This window comes from Sporisorium graminicola, chromosome SGRAM_9 (genome assembly GCF_005498985.1).
Source record: "Sporisorium graminicola strain CBS 10092 chromosome SGRAM_9, whole genome shotgun sequence".
In the NCBI taxonomy this organism is placed as follows: Eukaryota; Fungi; Basidiomycota; class Ustilaginomycetes; order Ustilaginales; family Ustilaginaceae; genus Sporisorium; species Sporisorium graminicola.
In genome coordinates, this window is record NC_043739.1 from 332,218 (window position 1) to 358,365 (window position 26,148).

The following is a 26,148-nucleotide window of genomic DNA, read 5'->3' on the forward strand; positions in this document are numbered from 1 at the left end:
AATCTAGATAAGCTGGATGGCCCGAGCTTCTTCTCTGTAGCGGTGGTGAAAGGGTCGTGTGGTAATGGCACTTGCGTGCGTTGTTCTGACGTTTGAATTCGACCTCCATCATCGATTATGACGCGCCGTTGACACCAATACAAAATATGTTCCTATTCACACCCATTGGCGGAAAGCGTTAGAAAAGTAAGAAGTGGCAGACCCGAGTTGAGAAGAAAAGCCACGGCAACGCGAGAGCGACGGGCCAAAATCTCCGCTGAGAAAAGTCAGTTGAAAGCGACTGTCTGCAGGTTGAAATCTGTCGTCGGTGGCTGTGAACGCTGACGTCTTTGGACGTCTTTCGATGCCTGTCGGCCATACCGTTTTCTTTGGAGCAGCGAAGCTTTCGATCTAGTTGATCACATTCGTACACCTGTCTTCAGCCTGGCCGGATTTCAGGCCATAGAGCGTAGAAGCAATGCTTGAGAGACGAATTGGACGACCGAGAAAGGACTCGCTGTTTCACTGGTGGATTGTAGTTATCAGCCGTGTGGCATCACCGGTGCTAAAAAAAGTCGGATTTCGCAAAGCTACGATTGTGCACGTAACCACAGCTCAAGTGCCTCGTGTCGCTTGTGGCCCCTCTTCCAAAATCACACACTATTCTCGACAAGCAGTTCGGCGTGCGCCTCTCGAGAGAGCGAGCGAGGGTGCGTCAGTGCGTCACAGCACCAAATCTCAGTCATTTTCAAGGAGGGAGTCTGTGCTTCTCGTCCCCTCGTCCGTCGATTTGTGACCTGGCTCTGGCCTGCAATCTCACTCTGGGACTTTAGTTGGACATTTGCAACCAGCACGCTCCGCACACGACGCTGGAGCCTTCTCGCTTCTCCACCTCCATCACCTCTCCGTATCTATCATTGATCCATTGATCGACACTCTCAAAGTCTCGTACTTCCTCAACATTCTTCACCCACCACACCTACATCTATAGCTCCACGAGCCTCATCTCTCGAAGCAACACAACAACAAATTTCAAAATGGCCGCTCAAGCTCAACAGGTTCAGCAGAAGGTGGAATACTTTGTCGCTCAGGTTCGTATCTCATTCGCCAACCATTGCAGCTTTGCGCCGTCGTGCTCGTTGCAGCTGGATCAAGCAGGGCTAGCCATACATGTTTGGCCCATGTTTTGTACCAGGATGCTCGAATCGAATGAATGATCCCGATCGCTGACCACCTAAATCTATTCTGTCTCTCTCTCTCTCTCCGCGCAATCACGATATGATGGACCTCGTAACACCTTTTGCCTTGTTGCTCGCTCGATGCTCAATCTTCGCACCGTGACCTCCTGCACGCCTCACCCTATTTCTCGGCTTATCGCACAAAACACGGTCGAATTACCTACGATTCTGCGATCGAACGATAATGATGACAACGATTTGCGTTGATAACAGATCGACAAGGAGGTACGTTCTGCATTGGACAGCCGCGACTGCAGTCTCGCTCCGATCTGGTTGCAAAGTACTGACAGAACTTTTTTCTTACATGTGATCACGACCCACAGCTCTCCAGGTACCCCGCTCTGAAGAAGTTCGAGCAGACCGTCCCCATCCCCAAGGCTTACGCTGCCCTTGGTGCTTTTGGTATCTTTACTCTCGTAAGTTTTGCTCGAGGCAAAGGGACTACATAATTTGTACAAGGACCTTTAGCAGCGCAACGGAAGTCTAGCATCGATGCCATGCGGGCGGCAAGCGCAAGGCAGGTCGTCTTGGTCCATTGATGAGACTCGTGCTCAATCCTGGCGTCCATACGTCCGCAATCAAGCTTTATTTCCGAGCGCGGATTGTTGGCGCGTTGGCTATCAATGCCATGCCTTCGCTGATAGCTTGACGTTCGTGCAAATAGCGCAACAAAACTGCCGGTTCGGGTTTCTTGATTCGCTGACATTCAATCCACTCTGTGCCTCTTGTTTTATCTCACGGCGTCTGCTCCTACCCACACATCTGACAGTTTGTCTTCTTCAACATGTAAGTTTCACGAAAGGCGGTCCATTTTCTTATCCGGCCTCTCCAAATTTTCGGACCGTTGCTGATCATATGCTGACCAGGACACCATTCTCTCTCGTCCCGTCTCGACCACAAAACAGCGCCGCTGGCTTCTTGACCAACCTGATCGGCTTCTTCATCCCCGCCTACTTCTCGCTCAAGGCCCTCGAGACTCCTCAGCCCCAGGATGACATCCAGTGGCTCACGTACTGGGTCGTGTTCGGCATGTTCACCTTCCTCGAGACCTTCTCCAGCATCGTCCTCTACTACGTGCCTTGGTACTACACGATCAAGACGCTCGCCATTGTTTGGTTGATGCTTCCTCAGACGCAGGGTGCCAAGACGGTCTACAGCAAGGTGATCCGCCCCGCCTTCCTCACCACCCAGAAGAAAGTGCACCAGGCCAACGCGAGCACCCCTGCCGCTCCTGCCGAGACCCACTAAATGGCGCTGTTGCCGCCGCCGAAGATTCGGCTCTTGACAGCACGCGCACCTGCGCCTTCCTAGCTGGTTTCTTGCCACAAGAATTGCCGTGCCAAAACAGTCGTCTGTGAAGGGCCGATTGCTCCGTGCTGTACTCTGTCTTGGAAGACCTCCTTTTTCAGAACGGACTGCAGCACGGTACGCCAGCGGCCCTTCCTCTCATCTTTGCCAGGATATTGATCCGGGTTGATCTGCACAATCTTTTCACCCTACTCATCTCTCCCACGTTCTTCCGATGATCTAGTCACGCATCTGTTCATACTGCCTCCGACGTCCGATTCATCCCTTTCCAGATCTCCCTCCCCTTCACGCTCACCAATCTTCACGCCAACCGGCTGCACCATCAGCTGGATGACTTACGCCAATGTTGATTTTCCCCTTTCTTTCCGAGATCGAGCATGCCATCAAGGACATGGCATGCGCCTTGTTTTGGACTCTACATCTGTGTACAGCTTCGAGGAAACCAAGCAGAACCGAGTGAGCAGACGTTTTGACGAGTTGCAGTCCAGACTTGCTGTAGGAAGAGAGAAGCGTATCGGTTATATTTTTCAAATTGTTAGAGCGCGAGTCAACACAGGTGTGAGAAAAAGCTGCTCCCGCGTCACGTCGCGTGTCGAGCGGAACAAACTAAAAAGTGACAGAAGGCTCAGGTGGAGTGTGTTGATGTACACACTGTTTGCCTCCTCGCCATGTTGATTGCGACCATCTCATCCATGCTGCGCGCGCGCGGACAACGTATACCACCACCTTCGTGCCTCCTCTGTATGCACAACGCCGACAAGAAACTCCGTTAATACCCTGGCCCAGCCCATGGTCATATGCGCGACCTCAGCGCTTAGATAGCCAACTTTCGAGGGCGACGATACACGCGACGCTTGTATCTCGAAGCTAATCAACGACGCCTTCCAACCTCTGACGCAGAGAGCTTGGTCTAGCACCAGAAGCCATCCGAAAAGCACCAGGAACTTCAGCTTGCCCCGGCCCCACCATGCCGGCACTCGTCTCGAACACGACCAGCGCGGCAACTGCGGCGGACCGCCTGATTGAGGAGCTGTCCAATGCGCTCTCTGCGCCGTCTGCAGGGGATGGGCCTTCAGATACCCTATCCACTGCATTGCAAAGTGTGCAGAAACACGCCAGATCCTTTGGCTTCTCTTCAAAGCAGTGTGAACAGCTTGTTCGACTCGCGCTGCTAGGTCGCTCACGTCCTCACTTGTCCACCGGCACCAGCAGATCCGTTAAGCAAAAGCCGCCCAAAACTTCAGTCTCCCTCGCTCTTCTGCGATCCGTCATTCCAAAGCCACGCGCACGACTCGGCAGGCAAACCGTCCTCGACATCATTGCGTGTCTGGGCCCTTCTCCTGGTGCAGACACGGTCAAGCTTGCCGGCCTCCAGCGCGACAGCGGTGCCAGCGCAGGGCCAAGTCTGGGGCCATCAAAACTTCAAGTGGACAGCAAGGTGCAAGTGGCTGCGCTCAAGCTGCTCTCTGTACTGCTCGAATCTCCCTCGGTGCCTCTGTCTATTGCCGCCAATTTCTACACTGAGGCCGGAAACGCTGCGGAAGCGCCTTCACGCTCGGACAGGCAGCGAAACGAACGCGAGCAGGAGCGTCTACAGCGCCATGCTGCTCAATACACGGGGCTCGCAGGCAACCTGCCCAACTCGTACCTCACCACGGCCGCCAAGGCCACACTCGAAAAGTGCTATTCGACCTTATTCCATTACATCGACTACCAGGCTCTGCGCCCACACCTCTGCTACCTGCTTTGCCGTCTCACCAAGCGAAGGAACGTGCGACACTACCGCATCACCAAACTCATGGCGATTCGAGCCAATTCAGCGCCCGAAGCTGGCATCTCTGCTGTGCTATCGACGTACGCCAACTTTTACCCAGATTTACTTTTCCCAGAGTTGCTTGGAGGCGGTGGTGCAGGAAGCTCGGCGATTGCAGGAGGTCCAGCAGCCGGTCTCAAGTATCCGGATGCCGACTGGATTGCGGCTGTTCTGCTGACGCATGCACGCTGTGCACGACGCGATGAGGGCGAAGCGGTCGAGTCCGATGACGAGGCCGAGACCGAGGTAGAAGCGGGCGTTAGGGCACAAAAGAAGCAACGTCTTTCGTCGAGCGCCGTCAAAGAGAGTACGGCAGGCGACGACGTTGCGATTGGTGCAGCCGCTCCTACGCTGATCCCCATCCCGAATCTGGTCACGATCCAACCGCTCAATTCGGCGCAAAAGGCGTTTGGCACCAATCCGTCGTTGATCACGGAACTGTCGTCTTTGCGCCATCTTGCGCACAGCTTGGATCGCCTCGTGCTCCCCTCGCAAGCCGCAGCGATGCTCGGCAGTGGTTTCGGCGCGCGTCTGATGCGTGTAGCAGTGCTGGCAGGCGCTACGATTACCAACGAGGACTCGCTCAGCCAGACGATCCCGGCCGGGCGGAGGAACAGGCAAGCCGAGCAGGATCTGTGTTGGGTACGACTCTCAGACTGGCTCGAGAGTGTGCTTAGCGACGAGTTGGGCGTTCGGAACCGTACTGCGTCGTCATTGCAGGGTCTCAAGCTACCGTCAACGGACGCAGAGTTCAAGCGGCTCACGGCGTTGTTGCGACGCACGAGGTATGTCTTTGAGTTGGCCGAGCAGATGCCGGTCAAGCTCGAGGAGCTGACTTCGAGCGTGTTGCAGGCGATCGCTGAGGTGGCTGAGGCGAAGAACAGCACGGCGACAGTGGCGGATGCGATCGTGAACGATATGGATGGGTGGTCGGACCGGTGGGACCAGCTGGCCAAGGAAGTGCTAGCCTTTGTGCCGCTGGTTACGCCTTCGGATTTGGCGTCGTTCGAAGAGAGGTTCATGGCGCCGCTCGCAGTGCTGGCGACGTCGAGCAGAGTGTCGCTCGACACTTCAGCGACTGTGCTGTTGGCGCTGTCGGGACTGCTAGCCAATTGGGGTGTGCGCGACTGGTTGGAAATCGGCAGAACGCTGGATGCGCGTCAGTCGTACCGATGGGGCATCTCAAACCTAGATCCCGCAGTGGACTACACCGAGCTCACCGCGACTGTATCTGCTCGAACAGACGCGCTAGCCGCCTCGCTGGTCGGTCTCCACCCACGACATGTGTTGATCGAGCATGCAGCCCTCTGTGTCTTCGAGACGCTCTCTGGCCCGCTCGTAGGCATGCGCACGACCGCCAACATCTCAGCGCTGCCGATCTTGGCCTTCACAATGCACGCCACCACCATCGCGCCTGTCTCGCGCCTCTGCGGTTTTGTGCAGGAGCTGCGTGCTGCGTTCGAAGCGCACAACGCCGGTTCGCATGCGCAAGCACAAGTCGACGGCGGAATGGAGAGCAAAGTGCAGGATCTGCGCGTGAGCTTTTTCGAGGAGGACAACCTGACTACACTCAACAGCAACGTGACGTTGGTTGCGAACCTCGTGTGGCTCGGGAAACTGGTCACGGGCGACGAGGCGCCTGGAGGGCTGCCGGCGTCTTTCGACGACGGAGTGCTGGCGGAGCTGACGCAGCGTGGCGACGTGCTGAATCTGAAGTTGGCAACATTGGCCAATACGCCGTTCTCGAGGGCGATGAGTCACGTCTCGGAAAGGTTTGCTAACGTGTATTGCCAGCAGCACAGCGCGAGCGAGGCCGAGCGGGAAGGGTGGGTCAGGGGACCGATTACGCCAAAGACGCTCAAGTCGGCGAAGAGGAATGGCTTGCCCGCAGCGTGGTCGCATACGGACTTCAGGGCATATCTGCTGGACTGGTTGGACAGGCAGGGGGCGCACGGGATGTACGAGCTGCTCAAGAATATCTTGGTCACGTTCGGAGGGCAGCTAAAGAGCATTCGTGGTGAAGCTCGGGATGAGGCTGCGTGAGATGTGGTGTTCAATGCAAGGTATCGTTCAGATAGGGCAAGTGGTGTCATGCTCAGTACATCTTTATGTTTTGTGATGCCGTCCGAGTGATTTGTGTCTCATTGGAGAGATGGTGTTGCTCTCAAAAGGAAGGTCATTTCGAAGTTGTGAAGGAGAGTTTTGTGGACAAACATCATTGCGCGAGCTGCTGCAGCAATTTCTGCTCCACATCCAATTTGGCTGTCCGTTCAAGCGCGGTCGCGATCTGACGTTTGTCCAGACCCTTTTGACGTTGACTTCTTCGCATCTCAACATCATCGTCCACGCTCGCTCGCTCGTCAGCTCAACACTTGCCGCTCCTCCTGTCGGCCCACGCTTGTGCTTCCCTAATCGCCCAAGATGAATGCATTCGACGGGGATTCCGATCTCTCTGACGTGTCAGCACCTCCCACACCCGGTCCAGCTGCGACTCCTCGTGCAGCATCGCCCGAACAATCACCACCACCAACAACAGCAGCAGCAGCAGGAGCAGCACCTGCCTCGCCACAACCGACGAACACACGGCGGGCATCCAGAAGGGTGGTGCACACAGTGTCTGCGTCGGAACCCGATTCGACACCGGTCAAGACACAGCCTCCTGCCAAGAAAGCTTCAAGCAGTACCAAAGCCGGGCCATCCAACGAAACCCCGACCTCCTCTCGCCGCGCCTCGACGAGAGACCGCAAGCAGCCGGCGCGTCTTCGTTCGCGCTCTCCCTCGGCAGATCAGCAAGCCAAACCTTCGCCAGTAGCAAAGAGCTCCACAGCCGCCGCTGCCGCTGCAGCTTCTGACGCAGGAGGAACAGCATCGAGCGCAGTTGATACATCAAAGGCCAAGATAACGGTCAAGCTCGGCAGAAAGCCCAAAGCAGCAGTGGACGATGCAGCGACAACGGGAGACAGTGGATCCTCGCGTGGCGCTACGCCGCAGCCGCTGACGGCGGCTTCGACACCTGGCTCGGCTAGGAAAGTGACGCTCAAGCGATACGTAGGCACGCAAAAGAAGCTCGCTGACGATTTGCGTGATCTGGCGGACGACGATGAAGACGACGATGGCGTCGTAGATGCTGCGCCTCATGATGCGCATTCCGAAGACGACTTTGTGCCCGACCAAAGTGCTGCCGGAACCAAGGGGCGATCGGCCAGCGGTAAACGGGATAGGAACGCACGTGGAAGGGCCGAAGGACGCCGCAGAGCGGTGATCGCCGACGACGAGGACGGAAATGACGTGGACGAGGCGGAAGGGTCAAAAGCGCCGCAGAGGAAGCGTGCCAAACTGGCAAGCGATGTCGCGAAGGGAGGGGCTAGGGGCAAAGGCAAGAATGCGCGTGCTGGGAGGAGGACGGTGGAGTACAGCGATGACGATGATGATGACGAAGACGAGGAGATGGTCGATGCTGCGTCTGACGAAGAGGACTTGGTCGATGCGGCTGCGGCGCTGGATAGCGAGGACGATTTCGATGATGACGATGGTCCTACTCGCGCTGGCAAGGGTCCGCGTAAGGGAAAAGAAGGTGGCAAGAAAACCGGTGGTCGTGCGTCTGGTGCTGCGACTGCCGCTGCTACGACTTCGAAAGGCTCGGCGATGGCAGGAAGCAAGAAACCCGGCCCAACAGGATCAGCAACATCGAGCACCAGCGCCGGCAGCAAGGCCATGTCTGCCGAAGCGCGGATGCGAGCCTCGATCGACGCTGCCAAAGACAAGTCTCTCAAATCAGCCACTGGCACCGCTGTTTCATCCACCAAACTTAACCCGCAAGCCTCGGCATTCCGTCCCAGCGTCAAGGCGGGTCCTGGCGGCGCATCCACTCCAACCGGCGCAGGCAGACCTGGCCCCACCCCATCTGGCGGTGCAGCAGCAGCAGCTGGAGGCGTCAAGCGCACCCCCTCCACAGGCGGTAGTGGCGCCAAACCGGCGTTCGGAAAAAGCATGTCGGGCTGGGACCAGCTGTTCGGTGGCCTTTCTGGTCTTTCTTCCTCCTCGCCCAAGTCTGCGCCGACGAAGCCCGGTGCACCTGCGGCAGGCAGCAAGCCGTCGACGCCAGCTTCGGCAACGGGGATCCGACCTGACCCGCGACTGGAGGCTGCGACCGCGGCGGACATGCAGCGCTTGAAGCAGCAGGCGTCCCAGTCGTACCTGAACACGGACGAGTGCTTTGATCTGCTGGCGCATGCAGACATCATGCTGGCCTTCGAGAGGTCGGTGTATGCCGAGGATCGCAAGTTGGCGGCGAGGTTGCGGCCGGCCGTCTGGAAGGCCGGCGCTGCGATTCAGGGGAAGGCTCAACAGGTCCAGCAGCAGCAGCAGCAGCAGCAGCAGCAGGCTCAGCAAGCTCAGCAGCAGCAGTGATACGGGTCGATGAGGAGGATTGACGGCGACAGCACGGCGTCACGAGGATCTCACCCAATTTTTTTTGCAGAGGTCACAGCTTTGCGCAAGGCGAAGACACCACACAGGCGAAGTCACGCCTAGACAATTGCAGGTTGTTAATCTAAGGAATCCTATCCGCTATATATACATGCAACAGAGCCAATCAGGGTCTACTCTTTGAAGTCTTCCACCTGGACGGTCTGGTTCAAGCTCTCCTGGACGGTCTTGGCCTTCTTCATGTCCTCCTGCTGTTGCAGCTGGTGTGCCACTTCGTGCGCGGCCACCTCGTCGTCGTCAATGTTGCTCTTGGGCCCCTCGAACCAGTGGACGCCGCCGTAGCGCGGGAAGTAGTACCACGCGCTGCTGAAGACAAACGTGGCGACGGTGACGACGCAGGCGTAGTTCATGTCGTTTGCGCCTGTCACGGGGATGTAGCTGGGCAGGCAGACGATGATGCTGATGAAGATGAGCCAGAGTGCGGCGACCCAGGCGACGAGCTTGGACCAGAAGTCGCCGAGGTACCAGACGCCCGGTTTGAAGCGCGAGTCGGGCGCCATGAGGCGTGCGACAATGGGGATGGTGTACGCGATACTGGCGCCGATGACGGAGAGTGAGAAGACGGCGCCGACAGCAACGGCGTTGATGAGGCCCAGCAGGCAGAACACGGCCGAGACCGCCGCTGACCACCAGGCGCTGTTGACGGGCGTCAGCGTGTAGCTGTTGATGCGGTACACCCAGCCACTGAACGGCAGCGCACCGTCACGACTGAAGGCAAAGATCTGTCGCGACGACGCCAGGTTCATACTCGCACCCATCATAAAGTTGACAATGATCATAAACACCCAGATGGCCATAAACCCTTTCTTGCCGCACGCGTTGAGCAGGATGGTGGCCATGGGCTGGCCGTAGTCCGAGTTGATGATCGGCTCGAGGTTGGTGCCCATGTTGAAGGTGATTGCGATCATGATGCCCAAACCCAAGAGGCCGGACGAGACGATGCTGAAGAAGATGCCCATGGGCACGGCCTTGGCGGCGTTCGAGGCTTCTTCCGAGATGTGCACACACGAGTCGTACGACGCGACGGTCCAGGCCGGCGTCATAAACGCAAGGAAGAACGCACCGACGCTGCTCCAGCCGCTTTCGTTGTACCAGCCGGTAAAAGCATACGAGGCCGTGTTGCGGTACTCGGAGGGCGTCGCCGTGCCGAGCGCGATGCAGATCGCAATGGCCAGGCCAGCACAGAGCACGGTGGCGAGCGTCTGGCACCTCGCAAGCGCGCGTGTACCAATCGAGGTCAACATGGCGTGCAACAGCAATACGCCCAGATACACAGCGTACGTTTGCGCGTCTGTCGGCGCGTACCTCCCGTCTGTCCCCACCGACACGGCAGCGAGGATCATGATGGCCACGGACCAGTCGATGCTCGCCACCGCGGCGGTGGTGGAGAGCGTGTTGGCGTACCCGACGGTCCAGGACAGAAAGCGGCGGTACCTTTTGCTCGACAGCTGGTAGGTCCAGAAGTAGAGGCCACCCGAGGTGGGCATGGAGCTGGCCAGATCGCCGAGCGCCAAGCCGGTGAAGGTGATGAAGAAGCAGCCGACGAGCCAGCCCCAAACCATGCTGATGGGCCCACCGCTGGGGAGCGCGTAGAGCAGCGTCGAGGCGATTGAAGGTGCCACGCCCATGATGGAAAAAGCGATACCGAACACTTCGAGCGACGAGAACTCTCGCTTGAACTCCTGCTTGTATCCGAGTGTCGCGAGCAGCTCGGCGTCGGCTTGCTCGATAAAGTCCTTGGAGAGGTGCATTTTGCCCTTACCGCGGCCCTGGGTGGCAGGGGTCTCGTCGGCGACAGCGCCAGGGACGACTGCGTCGAGAAGGTTGCCATGGTGGTGGTGGTGGGCAGGTGTGGCGGGGTGGATAATGTCAGACGATGAGGAACCTTTGAAGTCGTTCGAGTACGATGACCCGTTGACGTCGCTTTCGTTGGCCATGACAGGGTATGTGTCTGGGGGGGAGTGATTCAGGAAACAGTCAAAAGGAGAAGAGTTGCGAAGATCTTCAAGATCCTATAAAGGGCAGACACCGGTGGGATGGATGGTCTGCAAACAAGAACCAGGCAAACGTCGAGGTTTGCGGTGCTGCGATCATTCACTAAAAGGAATGTAAGATCAAGTAGGGGGGTCACTGATGACAGAGAAGCCGGGACTGGTGTCAGAGGAATCGCTTGTAAGAGTGTGAGGACGAAGAATGAAGGATTTGAGACCGAGTTGTTTTGTTTGATGCTGGGCCGGCGGGAGGGCAGATAACTCCTGCTCAAGGGTATTGATATAAGAAGAGACGGCGAGCAAATGGTTGCTAGTGTGTTGCTAACGCACGCGAGATGCAGTCTGAAGAGACACTTTTGCAGGCCTTTACTGAAACGCAGTTGATCGTAAGGTGGCAAGGGGCGGGAAGCGGACGGACTTGCGATAAGGGAGGACTAACTTGTCAAGAGGCTTGTTGCGACATGTGATACCGGGCAAAGAGAGCCAGGAAACTCTAGAGAGGAGGGCGGAGTGCAAACCCAACGGCCCACGAGGTGCCTGGTGTACTTTGGGCCGGATAAGCGGTCCCTCACGAGCAAAACGACAACGAGAAGGGCGGAGGCGCTTAACGAGGTCAAGTGATGGAAGAGATAACCTGCTCAACGCTTTGCGGCCAGAGGTAGGCGGGAAGCGCTCAAGAGTAGGTCAACAGTGTCGGCTCTTTGATCGGAGCTTGGCCCACTTGCTGCAAGATGCCGTTGAGCGCCGTCGGACCCCACACTGACAAGCCCAAGTCAAGAGAGGTAAGGTGCACGATGCAAGTCGATACAAACGCCGGTTGGGGTCGGGGAAGAAGTCGAACTGCAACAGGCAAGGTCAGGTGCGACTAGGTGCGACCAGTGCTGCTCTTCGAACAGAGTCATACAGTACTTTCTCGTTAAAGGAACAAAGACAAAGTGAAGGCAACGCTGCCATATCGTGCTCTGCAGCGCGGCGTGGGGACAGCACGAAGGGCTTATCAGCCAACGGATACCGCTTTCTCTGCTCGCTCTGGGTTATCATCGGTCTCGAGTCGTCTTGACGAGGCTGCAAAGTTTGCCAGTTCACCGAGAAACGACAGAGAGCGAAAGAGACTGACAAGAAGCCAGGCTTGCATGGTGCGGGGTAAGTGCGGTAGAAAAGGAGATTTCGCCCGCGGCACACTGCAGAAAGCAGGAGGAAAAGATAAGGAATTAAAAAAAATAAATAAAACAAGGTCGCTCTTGGTCGAAAGTGATTGGTTGCCTATGTACAGTACAGTACAGTAGCAGAAGAGAGGCCAAAATCGCTCTCGTGGAGAGAGGTCTGTGAATAAATAAATAAAATTCAGATTTCTCTTATCGCTACAGTTGAGCCGGTTCGGCAGCTGATACAGTACGAGCCTTCAAAGTCTGACCGTGCCTCGAGCAACGGGTCAAAGTCCCGAGGTAGGACAGCACACACAATGCACCAAGATGCTCCGGTTCCACCCTGGTGTGAGCCATCATCGCGGACACCAGAACAGCGTCACAAGAGTAAAAGAACCGAGGTGCGCGATTACTGCCACAGTCACTTTTTGGCATGACCCGAGACTACGACCTGCAGATACTGTACAGTACGGGCTAAGGAGTGCTTAACGAGAATTCAAAAACATATTTTCGTAAATATTGTGACAACACCGAACAGTCAAGCGAGATATTTTGGCCGTTGGCCTACACGCTAGCGTGTCTTGGCAAACAAGGGCGAAATCCGCGCTAGCCGCGTTAGCCACGCGCCACCTTTCCAGAAAGGCTTTTCGACGTTCGTTCCTGAACGAACGTTGCTGCACTGACAGAGCTTCTCTTCAGCCTCGATGTCATCGAGTGCAAAGTCACACGACCATCATCGGCAACACGTCCGTCATACCCCACAAGCTGCTTTGCGTGTAAGAACCCAAGGCTTCGGCCCGTGTTTGACCGCTTCATTTCATCATGCACGCCAGATGTGCGGGTGGCGGTGGAATTGGCCGGCCAGCCACTCAATTTGAAATCAAGTCGCGGTCCGTCTTCGAAGTTTCAACGAAGTGATTTTTTTTGGTGCGCAAAGCTGCGAGGGACATTGTTTGTACAAACGGAGCAAAGACTCGAAAGATCAGAGCTTGGGAAGGGGCCAATCGAGCTTCTCGCCATAGTTCCAGTGGATCGCCTTGACGTCGCAGTAGGCCTTGATCGCGTCCACGCCGAGTTCTCGTCCGAATCCACTCGCCTTCATCCCTCCGAACGGCACCGAGTTGCTCAGCGCCACATAGTTGTTGACCCACACGGTACCTGCGTCGATCGCAGAGACCATGCGCTGGATCTGGCTGGCATTCTCGGAAAACACGCCGGCGCCCAGCCCGTACTCGGTCTCGTTGGCAAGTTTCACCGCCTCCTCCTCGGTGCTGAATTTGGCTACGGCAAGAACGGGCCCAAAGATTTCCTCGTCGACGATCCTCATTCCCTTGCGGCACCCAGAGAAGATGGTGGGCTCGACGAAGAAGCCCTTGCTGAACTTGGCGTCCGGGCTCTGCCACGCTCGACCGCCTACTTCGACTTTGGCACCTTGACGCTTGCCCGACTCGATCATGTCGAGGATCTTCTCGTGCTGCTGCTTGCTTACTTGTGGTCCTTGGAATGTGAGCTCGTGGAAAGGATCGCCCACCTTGTGCGCCTTGAATGCCGCCACGAGCTGCTGCATAAAGGTATCGTAGATCTTGTCCTGGACAAACAGGCGCGAACCAGCGGTGCAGTCTTGACCCTGGTTGAAGAGGATGCCCAAGCACACCCATCGAACCGCTTGCTCGATATCGGCGCTCTCAAACACCACCACAGGCGACTTGCCGCCCAGCTCGAGCGTCACCTTCTTCATGTTGCTCTCGGCAGCTGCTTTCATGATGCGCTTGCCCGTGGCTGTTGAGCCGGTGAAGGCCACTTTCTGAATATCCATGTGTCTCGAGATGGCCTCGCCCACGTCAGCGCCGTATCCGTTGACAACAGAGATGACGCCCGGCGGGAAGCCAGCCTGGACCGAGAGCTGGGCCAGCTTGAGTGCGGTCAGCGGCGTCTGTTCGGCCGGTTTCAAGATGACGCAGTTTCCGGCTGCCAAGGCAGGACCCAGCTTCCAGGAGGCCATCTGGATAGGGTAGTTCCAAGGGATGATCTGTCCGCAGATGCCGAGCGGCTCGATGCGAGTGTAGGCGATCTTTTCGCCTTCGGTCTGCTCAATCGTCTTGCCTTCGATCTTGTCGGCCAAGCCGCCGTAGTAGCGCAAGCAGCCGGCCGAGTCGGGAACGTCGAAGCTGCTGGCCATCCAGACGGGCTTGCCATTGTCCATGCTCTCGAGCTCGGCGAGTTCGTCCAAGTGCTTGTCGATCAGGTCGGCAAAGTTGAGCAGCAGACGCGAGCGTTGCGTCGGCGTGGACTTCTTGCCCCACACCGTGTTGAAGGCGGTTCGTGCTGCTTTAACCGCTGCTTCAATGTCGGCAGCTCCTCCCAGAGCCAGCTTGCAGAGGACTTCGCCCGTAGCCGGGTTGACCGACTCGAAAGTCTTGCCCGATGCCGAGGCGTGGAAGGCATTGTTGATAAAGATACCCGAGGGCACCTGCCACTTGTGGCCCGTAGGCGTCGAGATGGTGACGGGTTCCGATGAGCGGCTTGAGGTAGCTTGTGTCGTGCTCATGATGATGTCGGAAGCAAGTGCTTGGAGTTCGGAACCAGGTCGTGGTGATGGTGGTGGTGGTGATGATGAAGGGAGACGGTGGGTGCGATCGTCTTGAAGTAGTGCGATCTTTTGTAAAGATGGAGAACGCGGCGGAGCAAGCAGGACAGGAACTCAGATCACGACAATTTTGGCGACAGTCACAAGCTCGTTCACGAAAAGTGCAGCCTCACGGCCCATGCACGAGCAACAAACTTGGTGGGCGTCTCGCTCGAGACGCTACCCGCCCGGCTGTCTACCACTTGCCACAGAAGCACCAGGTGAAGCTGAGTCGAACGTCGGAGCCCACCCGTCGGCCCTGCATTTCTCCCCCACACACAAGCAGGGAAAAACAAAAACGAGGAAAAAGCAAAGAGGGCCGGTCGCAACCGGCTTATCTCTGCAGTACGTGACGGCAGTCGAGCTGCTCGCTCGCACTGAACAGGCCCTGCGACCGAGTCTGAGCATGCCCTCGTTAAGCAGAATTATTGAAAAATAGTTTAAAGGTGCTTAACGAGCAGCTTGCACCCAAAAAGAAAATGAAAATGAAAAAATTGCCGGTCTAGAGACCCTGCTTTGCTGTTCTGCCCTTTGAGGGGTTTCGGCTGTGTCCTCGAGGGCAAGCAAGGCTTATCGTTGAGCAGGTAGCTAGCAGCTCTCTTGAGTCATTTTGCCAGAGTGCCGCGTGCAGAGAGATATGTGCCAGTCGACAAGGTGGATTGCCTCACCAGTTGCTGTCCCAATGCTGTACGTACAGTGCCGATCGCGCGCATTCACCTTTGTATCGCCAGCCTCTTGCGCCCTGTGCTAGCAATCTTTTACAGCTGGTCATTGGCCACACCCGCCGTTGTGAGTTTTCAAGAGTTACAGTCCAAAGCCACCGACCGCCTCCGCGATACGCTCCAACGATGGAGTTTTTCCTTGGCCAAGACACGAGATCATGTGCCCAGTGCCGGTACTTTGAGCTTTGACCGCATAGCCGGTCCAATGGCAGCAGCACAAATCCCTCGACCTCGTTAAGCTCTTCTCAACTCCACGGCGTCACCGCCCAGCTATTCCGCTGTTGCCTCGTTTAGCTTCGACCTGAGCCAAACTAGTCTGTCTGCCTCTGCCTCTGCCTCTATCTCTGCGCTGCTAGCTCGGCCAAATTCGCTCTCGCACTTTGGTCCTCAGCGCTGCCTCCAGAGAGTTCATTAGCTGTCTCCGCCCGCTCCTCTGCCGCTCTGCTCGGTGCTCAGTCCGTATCTCACCAAGCAAGCTGAGCGAGCTCCAGCAACGCCATTCCGCACGCACGCACACCCAGCACCCGCCTAATCACCTTCTCTCGAGCTCAGTGCCGACTCCATATAATCCCTCACCCTCACCCTCAACCCTCGTTCACTTTCTCCCCTTCACGCAAGACACACTCGACTACGCTCGTCACTCACAAGCACGTGCGAGCTATTATTCACTCAGGCTAAAACACCTCACTGACGTCTCCTGTGCTGTACCCTAGCCCCTCTGTCCTGCGCTAGCAGATCTCTTTCATCTTATCAGTAACCCCTGTATGTCATTACTGGCAATTTTGTCATGATGTCGTCCACTCAGTCCCATTCCTTCAATCCCTCGGGTACTGATCGCAAGACCACGCTGCAGCTCGACCACCATCCCCTCGATCCGCTCACCGCCCAGGAGATCTCGGCTGTCTCGCTCATCGTGCGAAGCCACTTTGCTGCCCGCACACCGGTCAAGGCCGTCAAGTTCTGCAGCTCGCTTCTCATCCCTCCTGTCAAGGCCGCCGTGCTCTACGCTTTGGGTCTTCCTCTCCCTCGCGACACCAAGCTCGATGATCGCAAAGCGCTCCAGCTGCTCGGTCGTCGTGCGGAGGTGCAGCTTATCGACGCCGTCACCGGCGACACCTACGAGGTCCAGGTAGCCCTCGCTAACGACCTCCCTCTCCCTGGCCGAGACGGCAAGTATGCTCCCTCGACCGCGCATGCGCTCGGCAAGGTCGAGAGCCTCAAGAAGCTCGATGTCGGCGTCCAGCCCGGTCTCACCCCCGAAGAGGTCAACGACGCCGAGTTGATTCTCCGCAACGACCCTCGCATCGTCGCCATTGCGCGCGAGGTGGGTGTCGAGCCCGAGAACCTGTACGCCGACGGCTGGTCCATCGGGTACGATGACCGCTTTGACAAGCACCTTCGTGTGCAGCAGTGCCTTGTCTACGCCCGCAAGAGCGAGCACGAAAACCTCTACGCTCACCCCATGGACTTTTACCCTGTCATCGACTCCAACTCGGGCAAGGTCATCGCCATCGATTTTCCGGGACACCGTGATCCTGTCACGGGCAAACTCTCCACCCCCAACGGCACTTCCAAGCCCGGTCCCGTCACCATGGACAGGGACGAGGCGCTGGCATACTCGGGTCGCAAGCGCATTGCTCCTCCCATGGAGTCGTTCGACTACCTCCCCGAGCTCATGGTTTCCGACCCCAAGATGCCGCCTCTGAGGACCGACCTGAAGCCCTTGCACGTCGTTCAGCCCGAAGGCGTGAGCTTCAAGCTCAACGGCAACGAGCTCGAATGGCAAAAGTGGAAGATGCACATTGGCTTCCACCCGCGTGATGGCCTCGTCATGTCGACCATCAGCTACAACGACCGCGGCAACGTGCGTCCTATTGTCTATCGCATGTCGGTTGCCGAGATGGTGGTGCCCTACGCTTCCACCGAGCACCCGCATCCGCGTAAGTTCGCCTTTGACGTCGGCGAGTACGGTATGGGCACACTCTCGAACAGTCTCAAGCTTGGATGCGACTGCCTCGGCACCATTCACTATCTGGATGGCCACTACGTTGCGCACGACGGTACGCCCACGGTGGTGGAGAACGCCATCTGCATTCACGAGGAGGATGCAGGCATCGCGTGGAAGCACACCGACTACCGACCAGGCGGCAAGGTTCGCTCGGCACGAGGACGCAAGCTTGTGGTGCAGATGATCTGCACGATTGCCAACTACGAATACATCTTCGCCTACATGTTCCACACGGACGGCAGCATCCAGCTCGAGACCAAGCTGTCCGGTATCTTGAACCTCTACGTCAAGGACTGCGACGAGCCCAACCCGTACGGTATCGAGGTGGCGCCTCAGGTCAACGCGCATTTCCACCAGCACTTGTTTGCGCTCAAGATCGATCCCATGGTGGATGGCTGCGAGAACACGGTGATCCAGACCGACTGTGAGCCGACTCCGGCACCCACGGGATCCGATCGCAACTACCTCGGCAACGGCTTTGTCACTGTCAAGACGCCGATCAATGTGTCGGGCGGTTACGACTGGGACTGGTCTCGCCACCGCACCTGGGCCATCTACAACACCAACAAGCAGCACTACGCTGCGGGCCTGCCTGTAGGGTACAAGATCCACACGCGTGACTGGGAGCCGTTGGCGCTGCAGAAGGACTCGATGGTCGCGAAGCGTGCCGAGTTTACCAAGCACGCCTTGTGGGTGACCAAGTTCAACGAAGAGCAGCTGTGGCCTGCGGGCAAGTACGTGCCTCAGCAGCGCGACACTGCCGCTGATTCGCTCGGCCACTGGGCACGCGAACAGAACAAGGTCGACGACGAGGAGATCACGGTACACGCCATCTACGGTATCACGCACATCCCGCATGCCGAGCAGTTCCCCGTGATGCCTGTCGAGCATCTCAATGTGTGGCTAAAGCCTGCCAACTTCTTCGACTTCAACCCCGCCCAGGACCTGCCCGCTCTCAACGACCCCTTCTCGAAGAATGCGTTTGGCAGCAACGAGGGCAAGCCGCAGATGGACGTCAAGCCCAACCCGGCAGCGCCGGCGTCGAGCGGTTCTGCTGCTCCAAGTGCTAGCTGCTGCTCGAGCAAGAAGCCTGCGGATCAGCCTAGGCATGGCATCAGCTTGTCTGCCCCGTCGAGGTCCGCTTCGGGCTCGATGTCGGCAGCTCACCCACAGAGCTGCGCCTGCTGCGCCAACGATGGCTCGAGCCGTTTGTAAAAGGAGGAAGCTTCTTCTGTCTTGTCTTGCATCGTCATTCACCACGTTTTCTAGCATTTCAATTTTGTATTCGTAATTCGGTCCCAGAACTTGTCGTTACCTATCCTATCCGATCTGCTTTCGCCTGACCAAGTCGTCGTGAGAAGTCGAAGAGTCTTTGTCTGGGATGGACCTCACAAGTTGATCTAGAAGAGAGCCTGCTGATCTCTGTAGGAACGGCTAAGAGCGAACTCTAACACTGCCAAATTCGCTCCGTTGGCTGGCTGCCTCCTTTGGCTGACGATTTTTTTTTTTTTGACAGGGTTTCAATTTTCCCTCTTTTTTCTCTTTCGGAAGAAGCAAAAAAGGTGGAGAAGGTTTGGCTTCCGGTCTTGTCCCCGTAAAACCAACATCGTCGGCTCAGTCATAACCAGCCCTCCATAGATCTCACTGGACAGCATCAAGGTCGTCCTCGCATCGCCCGCTTACCTGCAGCACACTCGGATGCACCTACAGCTGCGACGTCGTGCGCGGGCTTTGCAGCGGACAGGGATACAGCCGAAGCTTTAGCTCGGGGTTTCCAGCGCTCGTCACCGCTCGAAGCTCGCCTTGCTTTGCCTTGTCTTGCTGTGCCGGTCTAGACGCCAACCCAGCTTGGTCCTTCCTCCTGCGCAGAGACCCGGGCTTCTGGTCCAAGGCAAACCCTCTTCCGAAGTTTCGGCTTTCGGAAGGAAAGCGGGAAAAGCTGTTGGCGATGACCGCTGCTACTTCTTCTTCCACCACGGCCGGCTCGACACCATCCAGGCGTGGTGCGACAACATCCTCGACAGCAACAACTTCTTCTTCCGCCACTGGTGCCAGCAACGGCCCAGCTTCTCCAGCGCATCGCACCGCCGACTACGGTACGCGCCTGTACGACCAGAACGGACGCCACGCTCCTCCCGCTGCTGGCCCGGCATCCTCGGCTTCCCATGCCGCTTCGCCGTCCAAGCAGAGCAAGCTCACGCACGCGAACAAGGCCTCCAACTCTTCTTCCTCGCCGGCCCCGTCGTCGCGCCGAAAAGCCAATATGAACAACAACAATAACGACAAGGCCGAGAAGCGTCGCAGCAGTCGCGCGTGTCTCGAGTGTCGGCTGGCAAAGACCAAGTGTCATGTGACGGACAGTCAGGACGTATGCGACCGCTGCGCCAAGTTCTCGTTCGACTGTCGATTCGTGCGCCATCATAGGGGCCGAAAACCCGTTTCAAAGCTTGCGTCGCTCGACGTGGACGACCTGGATGTCGGGATAGGCGCTTCACGCTTTGGTGTATCGGACGAGGAGATGGGCACAGACCACGATAGCGATTCGGCAAACGAGGAAGGTGCAGGCAAGCCCGACTCGGGTGCCGCTAACGGATCTGAAGCTCACGCTGCAGCGGGCGCGGACGGCAAGCGCTCTTCGATAACGGATCACGATGCTACTAATACTGCTGCGGGCTCTGAGTCTGGTCAGCGGAAGGGTAGAGAAGCGCATACCAGCAGATCAGCCGGCAGCCGTTCCAACAGCAAGGCGAGGCCGCATCGGCTCGCAAACAGTCTGCATGAGCTCGACACGAGTGCACGCCGAAGAATCTGGGAGATGCTTGCTCAAAAGATCCCGCAACGCGGTTCAACCTATACGTTTGTCAGCAAAGGTGAGGTGGCTCACGACAATCTTCAAGCTTCCTCGTCCAAGTCCGGTAGCAGCAGCACCAGCAGCAATAGCAAACTCGGTTCTGCTGGCGCCAAGAGAGGATCTTCGCCCTCAGGAGCTGCTCAGGCAGACAGCAAGAATGGGGATGGAGACAGCAAAGCTCATGTCAAAGCGGGAGATCAGACTGGTGCAAGCGCTACAGACGCCGCATCAGGCTCTTCGCAGGCAGCTGCACAGACATCCGGCCCGTCCCAGCACTTCGCATCGACGTTCCGCAACCTTCTCCGCCCCGTGGATAAGCGGGCAGGAGCTACAACCGCTGCAGAGGAAGCAGCATCCGCCGTCACCGCTCGATACCCCAGGCTTCCCGACACGCTCAACCTCTTCGGTCCCAAGGACCCCGTCGATCTCGGCATCCTCTCCATGGCGGCTGCTCGTCGGCTCTACGCCTACTATTTCCAACATCTCAATCCGTGGGGGATGAACTTTGACCCGTGCTTTGTCTCGCACGATGCAGTGCGCGCCTCCTCGTCGTTTCTTTACACTACCATTCTCTATCTTGCTTCGAGGTACATCGAGCTCGCGGATGCGGACGAGGCGCTTGGCGAAGCGACGTCTTTCTACGCTGCGGCGACGTTTGCGAGGCCACGGCCGGATGATGATCGGGTGACTGCGGGAATCTCGGCGCAGCTGGGGACGCACGTGCGCAGTCTGGCGATCACGGCGTTTGCAGTGGGCGATCGGAGGATGGAGACGGGTGTGGCGATGTACTTGTCTTCGGTGTGGAAGGAGGCTGACGATCATTTCACCATCTTGTACTGCAGCTATGCGGCCAAGATCATGAGCGATATTCCGACCGAACTCTTGTCGCTCCTGCCTTCGTCTGGCGCCCCTTCCACGGCACGCTCCAGCAAGAGCGGTGCGAAACCGGTCGACGACGCCAGCACTGCTGCAACTCTTTCTCAGCAGAGACTGCGACGCAACCAGCAGCGTCAATTCCTCTTCCACTTTATCCAAGAGCACACTCATCTGTTGCACTTTGCACCACGGCCCAACTTCGATCGTGGGCCGAGCCTGTTGCGCAACCTGCTCGCCTGGGCGGACGACGCGCTTGCTACCGAGGACGACATCCTGCTGTGCGCCGACATCGACTCTGTGCTGCTGCAGACCAAGTACAAGTCGATCATGGAACGTGCCCAGGCTCAGGAGAAGGATACGCTCTATGGCGGTAGCGAATGCTTTTTGCTGCTGCAGAGTTTTATGGATGAATTGGAGGGGTGGACCAGTCGGTGGGAGCTGCAGGCGCGCAAGATCGATCAGCGCTTTAGACGCGCTGCTGAGGTGCGGGATGGGGAGGAGGCAGATGCGGTTGAGAGAGGAGCGGGAAGGAGGACGGACGATTTTGCGAGTCACTTGCCTCTGGATGCGCGGATGCATCTGCTGAGCGTGATGCGCAGCAGTCTAGTAATGCAGATCTCGAGTATAGCCTTCCGTGCGTCGCTGCGGGATATCAACAAGGTCAAACCCACTGCCGCAGGAAAGTCGAGCAGCGCCGGTGCCTCGGCTTTCTCCCCCTCGGCACTTTCCGCCATGGACGACCGCGCCGAACAGATCTACTACACCTGTCTCGACTCGGCGCTCAACCTGCTCGTACACACAATGCAGATGCCCCCTTCCGTCCTCCGACACGCACAGGACATGATCATGGTGCTCGCTCCGCACGCCGCGTTGCTCGCGACCTACCTGATCTCGCTCCCGCTGCCGTCGGTGCCGCCCAATTTCGCATCTAGCGCAGCAGCGGCGGCGTCGGAGCGGTTAGGGTACGAGTACGCAAAGGTGAAAACGCGCATTCGGAGACGCAAGGAGTACGAGCGGAAGTGTCTCGAGCTTATGCGGGATACGAGGGAGTCGTTCCGTTTGGCCCAGGTACGTGCGGACGACCATGTAGGGTTGTGTGCGCAGTACTTTGACTCGCTGTTGAACGTCATTGAGGGGGATGCGCAGGAAGGTGGTGGAGGAGGAGGAGGAGCGAGGCAGGGGCGGTCGCTGTTGAGCACGTCGAGCGTGGTGGCCGGGACAAAGCGCTCGAGGAGTGTACTGGATGCGGCGGAGGACGAGGAGGCGGGGCCGAGGCCGAGAGGCGTGGCACAGCTTTCGTCGGACAGTGGATTGGGGAGGGCGAGCTCTGCCGGTCCAACGTCGTCGCGTGCTGCTGCTGCTGCCCAGGCACAGCGAAGTGCGCAACCGTCTCACGCTCCAACCATGCGTCCTCACGCGTCCGTGCAGCAAGGCTCGTCGCAAAACGCTCACTCAAGCAACAACTCGAACATGGACACTTCGGCTGCGGAGACATTGCTCAACCTGCATTCGGAGAGCAGCGCTCCTTTAAGCTCGGCAGATGGAGTCGGAGACGGGGAAGCTCAGGCGGCTGGCGCTGGAGAGACGTCGACCTCGCCGGTTGCTGGTGCGAGGGTGTTCGGCGGTAGTGGTGGGTACTATTCGCCTGCAGCAGCTACGTCGCATCTCGCGCGCGTGGGTGGGACAGCCTCTACGCCGCCCTCTGGCACACCGGGGGCTGCGACTTTCTCACCGGGCAGCTTCATCAGCACAGGCATGTTTGGTCACTTCGCCCCCACCGGCGGCACAGGCTCGATCCCCAACTCCCCGCAGCACTTCCACTCGCACCAACAACACGCCCAGCACCATGCGTACCTTCCGTCTGCTCACCATCACAGCACCAGCACCGCCGGCAGCGGTGGTGCAACGATGGCTTCGTATGCAGGCCACGCTCCCCCAGCAGCAGCAGCGGGGGCGGAGTTCGGATTCGCACAGCAGGGCGTGCTGCAGACTGCTACTGCTGCTGCTGCTGGTGGTGCGGGCGCGGCGGGGACGGTGACGCCGACGGGTGCTACAGGCACTTCAACGCCGGTAGATTGGACGTGGCTGCAGAGCTTCTTGGAGGTGCCCGAGTTTTCATGGATGTGAACATCAAGGCAGGTGTGTTGCAAGGTTTGATGGGAATGCCAAACGTCAGCCATTCTTGGCTGCCTTTCCCAATGATTCTTTTGAGTGCGACCTGCTGTGCGGAGACTGAAGCGCCGAGATACTTAGGATGCGAGAGGCGGCGGTGCCCACGTCGAAGAACAAAGGCATCTGTTTGTGTGTTGAATGTATTGCAGACACGATCGGAGTGTATACACCAAATCCAGCTAAACTACGGCTCTCGAAGGAAGTGCGTTCAGAAGGCGTTGTCTGCAGGGTGAGTCTTGTCCTCAAAGTAAGGAGCGATCTGGACGATCCACAAAAATGCATCAAACGATCATTGTCAGAGGAAACTGGGATGCTGTGGTGCAGTGAGAAAGCAACATGTGATCGACACTTACGACTGGGAGCTTGATCAGCACATCCTTCTTGAAGAGGGGGACACTCGACATGAAGAGCATGACGGCACCGGCGCCGGCACCGCCCCAGAGAGCGAGTGTTGGTGCCCACTTGAAGGCGGCCGCGGGAGTGCTGGAGACGCACATCGAAGAATGGGAAGAAGGGGGTGAGAAGACGGGGTGTGGAGATTTAAGAGGGTCAGTCTGCTGGTCTGCACTGGTGCTGATGGGTTGTGTGTAAGGCGGCAATGGAGGGTTGGGTTGCTGTTCGGATCAAGAGGCATTCGTTGCCGTGCAAAGCGTGTTGATCGATCGCATAGTGACTGTCCGGAGGGATTGCACTCCCGTGAAGATGCCTTCCGGTCTGCATGCCAACTTTGACATCTGCTTCTGCGTGGCTTCCCCTATCTTGTCTCCTCCACCGCACTTCGCAAGACGATGCCAACCTCCTATCCGCTCCTGCGGCCATCCCTGACCCCATCCATGCTTGTTCTTCCAACGCGAGGCTGTTTCTTTGCTGTTGTCGGCGCATACTTACAATCGACCAACGTGAGGCTGGAACGCAGGCTGGACACGGTACGAGATGGGAGTCGGGCGCATGATGGGCGATTATATATGAGTCTCGAGAAACGTAGACGGAAAAGTAGGTAAAGGATGAGTGTGGTTGAATGCAAGTAGCAGTCTCGACGCGATCAATGAATGACAGCTTACCAATAACGAGAAGGACCTCGCTGGGCCGGAACAGCTAGCTCTTCGTTGAAATTCTCAGCGGCCAACCGTGCGGTTCCGAGACGCAGAGGCACGTTTCTTGGATTTGTAATGAATACGGCCGGCATAGTCTTAGGGAGGAAGGAGGATGTTTGAACGGTGATGATCGCACATTCAGAAGTTATTTCACAAAGGAGTGTGAGATCGGCGGCGCGGACACGCTAGTAGGAGAAAAATTGGACGGTCAAGAGCGGGAAGAAGCTCTTCCAGCTTCGGGACGGATAGGAAACTCGACCGAGCGATCTAATCAACTGTTTCGCAGTGCCCTGGCTATCTAAAGTGACTTCTTCCTGACACCAACGGGGGCGTTTGGACCACATTTTGTCGGAAAATCCCTCATCCTCGCCGTCGACCATCTTCCAACCTACTTTTGCGTAAGGTTAAGCTGGACACCGGAAGAACGTCAAAGTGGTCTGCGTGTGTGTATGTGTGTGTGACTCGATGGTGCCTGCCTGGGGTACCGGACATGGGCGAAATAGCAGCGAAAGCGGGACCAGGAGTGGCATGGCGTTCGCCGTTCAGTGTTTTTGCAGAGAACGGCCAAGATAAGATGCAAACATGCAGCCAATCAGACGGCGTGTTTTTGTATTCTTGTGCTGCGTCTGGCGCTCGATTGCATGTGCATCGTACATCCATTTGGGCTTCCGCCGCGGCTGCCACTCCTCAATCCGTCGCTGTTCGTGACATTGGCATCGCAGCAGACTTTGAAGCTGCAACGTCGAGCGAAGTAGGTCTTGAGGTCAAGCATGTTGTTAAGATAGGTTCGAACAAACACGTCAGTGGGAGAAGAACGATGTGCACTCTGAAGGGAGCGGGCTAGCGCTGAAGAAACGGGGTGCGAAATCGGGACAGACATGAGGAGAAACGAGGGTCTTTGAGAAGAACGGCAAGCACGGAGGCGGTGTGTCTGAACTGGGGCCGAGCTCTATTTTGGCAGGCAGCCAAGGCCACATGTTCTCGAAACCATCTCCTCTCGCAAGTTCGCCAAGCAGACAAAGCGGCTCGTTCCCGCCGAGTTCTTCAGAGGAGAACAGCGTTGACATCACTCGCAACGAGGACAGACAGACAGGCAGCATGTCGTCCGTCGTTCGTTCCAGACTTGGCCTTAGTCCTCTTGAAAGCGTTGTCCCGACGCAGCTGGTCAAGCGCAGGCTGCTTTCAGCTGTGCAGTCGGCTCGAAAGCTTGCAAGTTTGCCGATACCGCACGCTCGATGCTCTTGCGATCAGACGGAAGAGAGCGGAAAAGTCGGAAGCTCAAAAATCTCGTGTGAGAGACGACTCTCTTTTTTGTCCTCCTTTCGTACTCGCTTAGGAACCAACCCGCTTTGCCATCCCCATCGCTTGTGCGCTGACTGCGAAAAAAAGAGGTCGAGGCCCCTATCTATCCATCTTGACATTAAGTGTCGAGAACCACGTTATCTGAGGACCCGCTTTTGTCCGTATCTACTGTATATCAAATTGGACGAGGAACCTGGCTACGAGGGACGAGGTCCAGCTTCGAGGTAATCCGCACTTGGCGAGATTCTAACGGAGAGCGTGGTGAGCAAGCTATGTGTGTGAATCGAATCAGACGCGGTGGATTTCGAAGTGAGAAAAAAAGGCTACGAGACCTGATTTGTGTCTATCTGTCGGTCCCCACACGACGCTGCCGGCTCCTCCAGCTTGCACGACCATCGAGTGGGGTCAATTTCAAGGCCAGTCGTTTGCTGCCGTTGTCTCGACGCCCGAAACAGCTCCGGTGGCTGATCGCAAAACACCTCGCTCTCGAATTTCGCTTTACCCACCGTGGTGACGACAACCAGAGCCAGAGCAA

General features: G+C 57.4%; 8 protein-coding genes across 8 annotated transcripts; 5 read left to right on the forward strand and 3 right to left on the reverse strand.

Moving 5' to 3' along the window:
* Positions 1 to 1,016: 1,016 nt before the first annotated feature.
* On the forward strand, positions 1,017 to 2,465 carry EX895_006492 (uncharacterized protein; the record flags this gene model as incomplete). The annotated part of the gene is made up of 5 exons (XM_029887083.1): positions 1,017 to 1,070; positions 1,431 to 1,442; positions 1,541 to 1,633; positions 1,987 to 2,003; positions 2,123 to 2,465. The coding sequence occupies 5 exons, from the start codon at positions 1,017 to 1,019 to the stop codon at positions 2,463 to 2,465; spliced, it is 519 nt and encodes a 172-aa protein (XP_029736575.1).
* A 1,027-nt stretch (positions 2,466 to 3,492) lies between these two features.
* EX895_006493 (uncharacterized protein) lies at positions 3,493 to 6,381 on the forward strand (the record flags this gene model as incomplete). The annotated part of the gene is made up of 1 exon (XM_029887084.1): positions 3,493 to 6,381. One exon carries the CDS (start codon positions 3,493 to 3,495, stop codon positions 6,379 to 6,381), a length of 2,889 nt encoding a protein of 962 aa, XP_029736576.1.
* A 378-nt stretch (positions 6,382 to 6,759) lies between these two features.
* EX895_006494 (uncharacterized protein) lies at positions 6,760 to 8,748 on the forward strand (the record flags this gene model as incomplete). The annotated part of the gene is made up of 1 exon (XM_029887085.1): positions 6,760 to 8,748. The coding sequence occupies one exon, from the start codon at positions 6,760 to 6,762 to the stop codon at positions 8,746 to 8,748; it is 1,989 nt and encodes a 662-aa protein (XP_029736577.1).
* A 191-nt stretch (positions 8,749 to 8,939) lies between these two features.
* On the reverse strand, positions 8,940 to 10,763 carry EX895_006495 (uncharacterized protein; the record flags this gene model as incomplete). The annotated part of the gene is made up of 1 exon (XM_029887086.1): positions 8,940 to 10,763. The coding sequence occupies one exon, from the start codon at positions 10,761 to 10,763 to the stop codon at positions 8,940 to 8,942; it is 1,824 nt and encodes a 607-aa protein (XP_029736578.1).
* A 2,181-nt stretch (positions 10,764 to 12,944) lies between these two features.
* On the reverse strand, positions 12,945 to 14,510 carry EX895_006496 (uncharacterized protein; the record flags this gene model as incomplete). Its single annotated transcript, XM_029887087.1, has 1 exon — positions 12,945 to 14,510. One exon carries the CDS (start codon positions 14,508 to 14,510, stop codon positions 12,945 to 12,947), a length of 1,566 nt encoding a protein of 521 aa, XP_029736579.1.
* Positions 14,511 to 16,100: 1,590 nt separating this feature from the next.
* EX895_006497 (uncharacterized protein) lies at positions 16,101 to 18,533 on the forward strand (the record flags this gene model as incomplete). The annotated part of the gene is made up of 1 exon (XM_029887088.1): positions 16,101 to 18,533. The coding sequence occupies one exon, from the start codon at positions 16,101 to 16,103 to the stop codon at positions 18,531 to 18,533; it is 2,433 nt and encodes an 810-aa protein (XP_029736580.1).
* Positions 18,534 to 19,266: 733 nt separating this feature from the next.
* On the forward strand, positions 19,267 to 23,172 carry EX895_006498 (uncharacterized protein; the record flags this gene model as incomplete). The annotated part of the gene is made up of 1 exon (XM_029887089.1): positions 19,267 to 23,172. One exon carries the CDS (start codon positions 19,267 to 19,269, stop codon positions 23,170 to 23,172), a length of 3,906 nt encoding a protein of 1,301 aa, XP_029736581.1.
* A 253-nt stretch (positions 23,173 to 23,425) lies between these two features.
* Positions 23,426 to 24,167, reverse strand: EX895_006499 (uncharacterized protein; the record flags this gene model as incomplete). Its single annotated transcript, XM_029887090.1, has 3 exons — positions 23,426 to 23,476; positions 23,571 to 23,700; positions 24,106 to 24,167. 3 exons carry the CDS (start codon positions 24,165 to 24,167, stop codon positions 23,426 to 23,428), a joined length of 243 nt encoding a protein of 80 aa, XP_029736582.1.
* Positions 24,168 to 26,148: the final 1,981 nt, after the last annotated feature.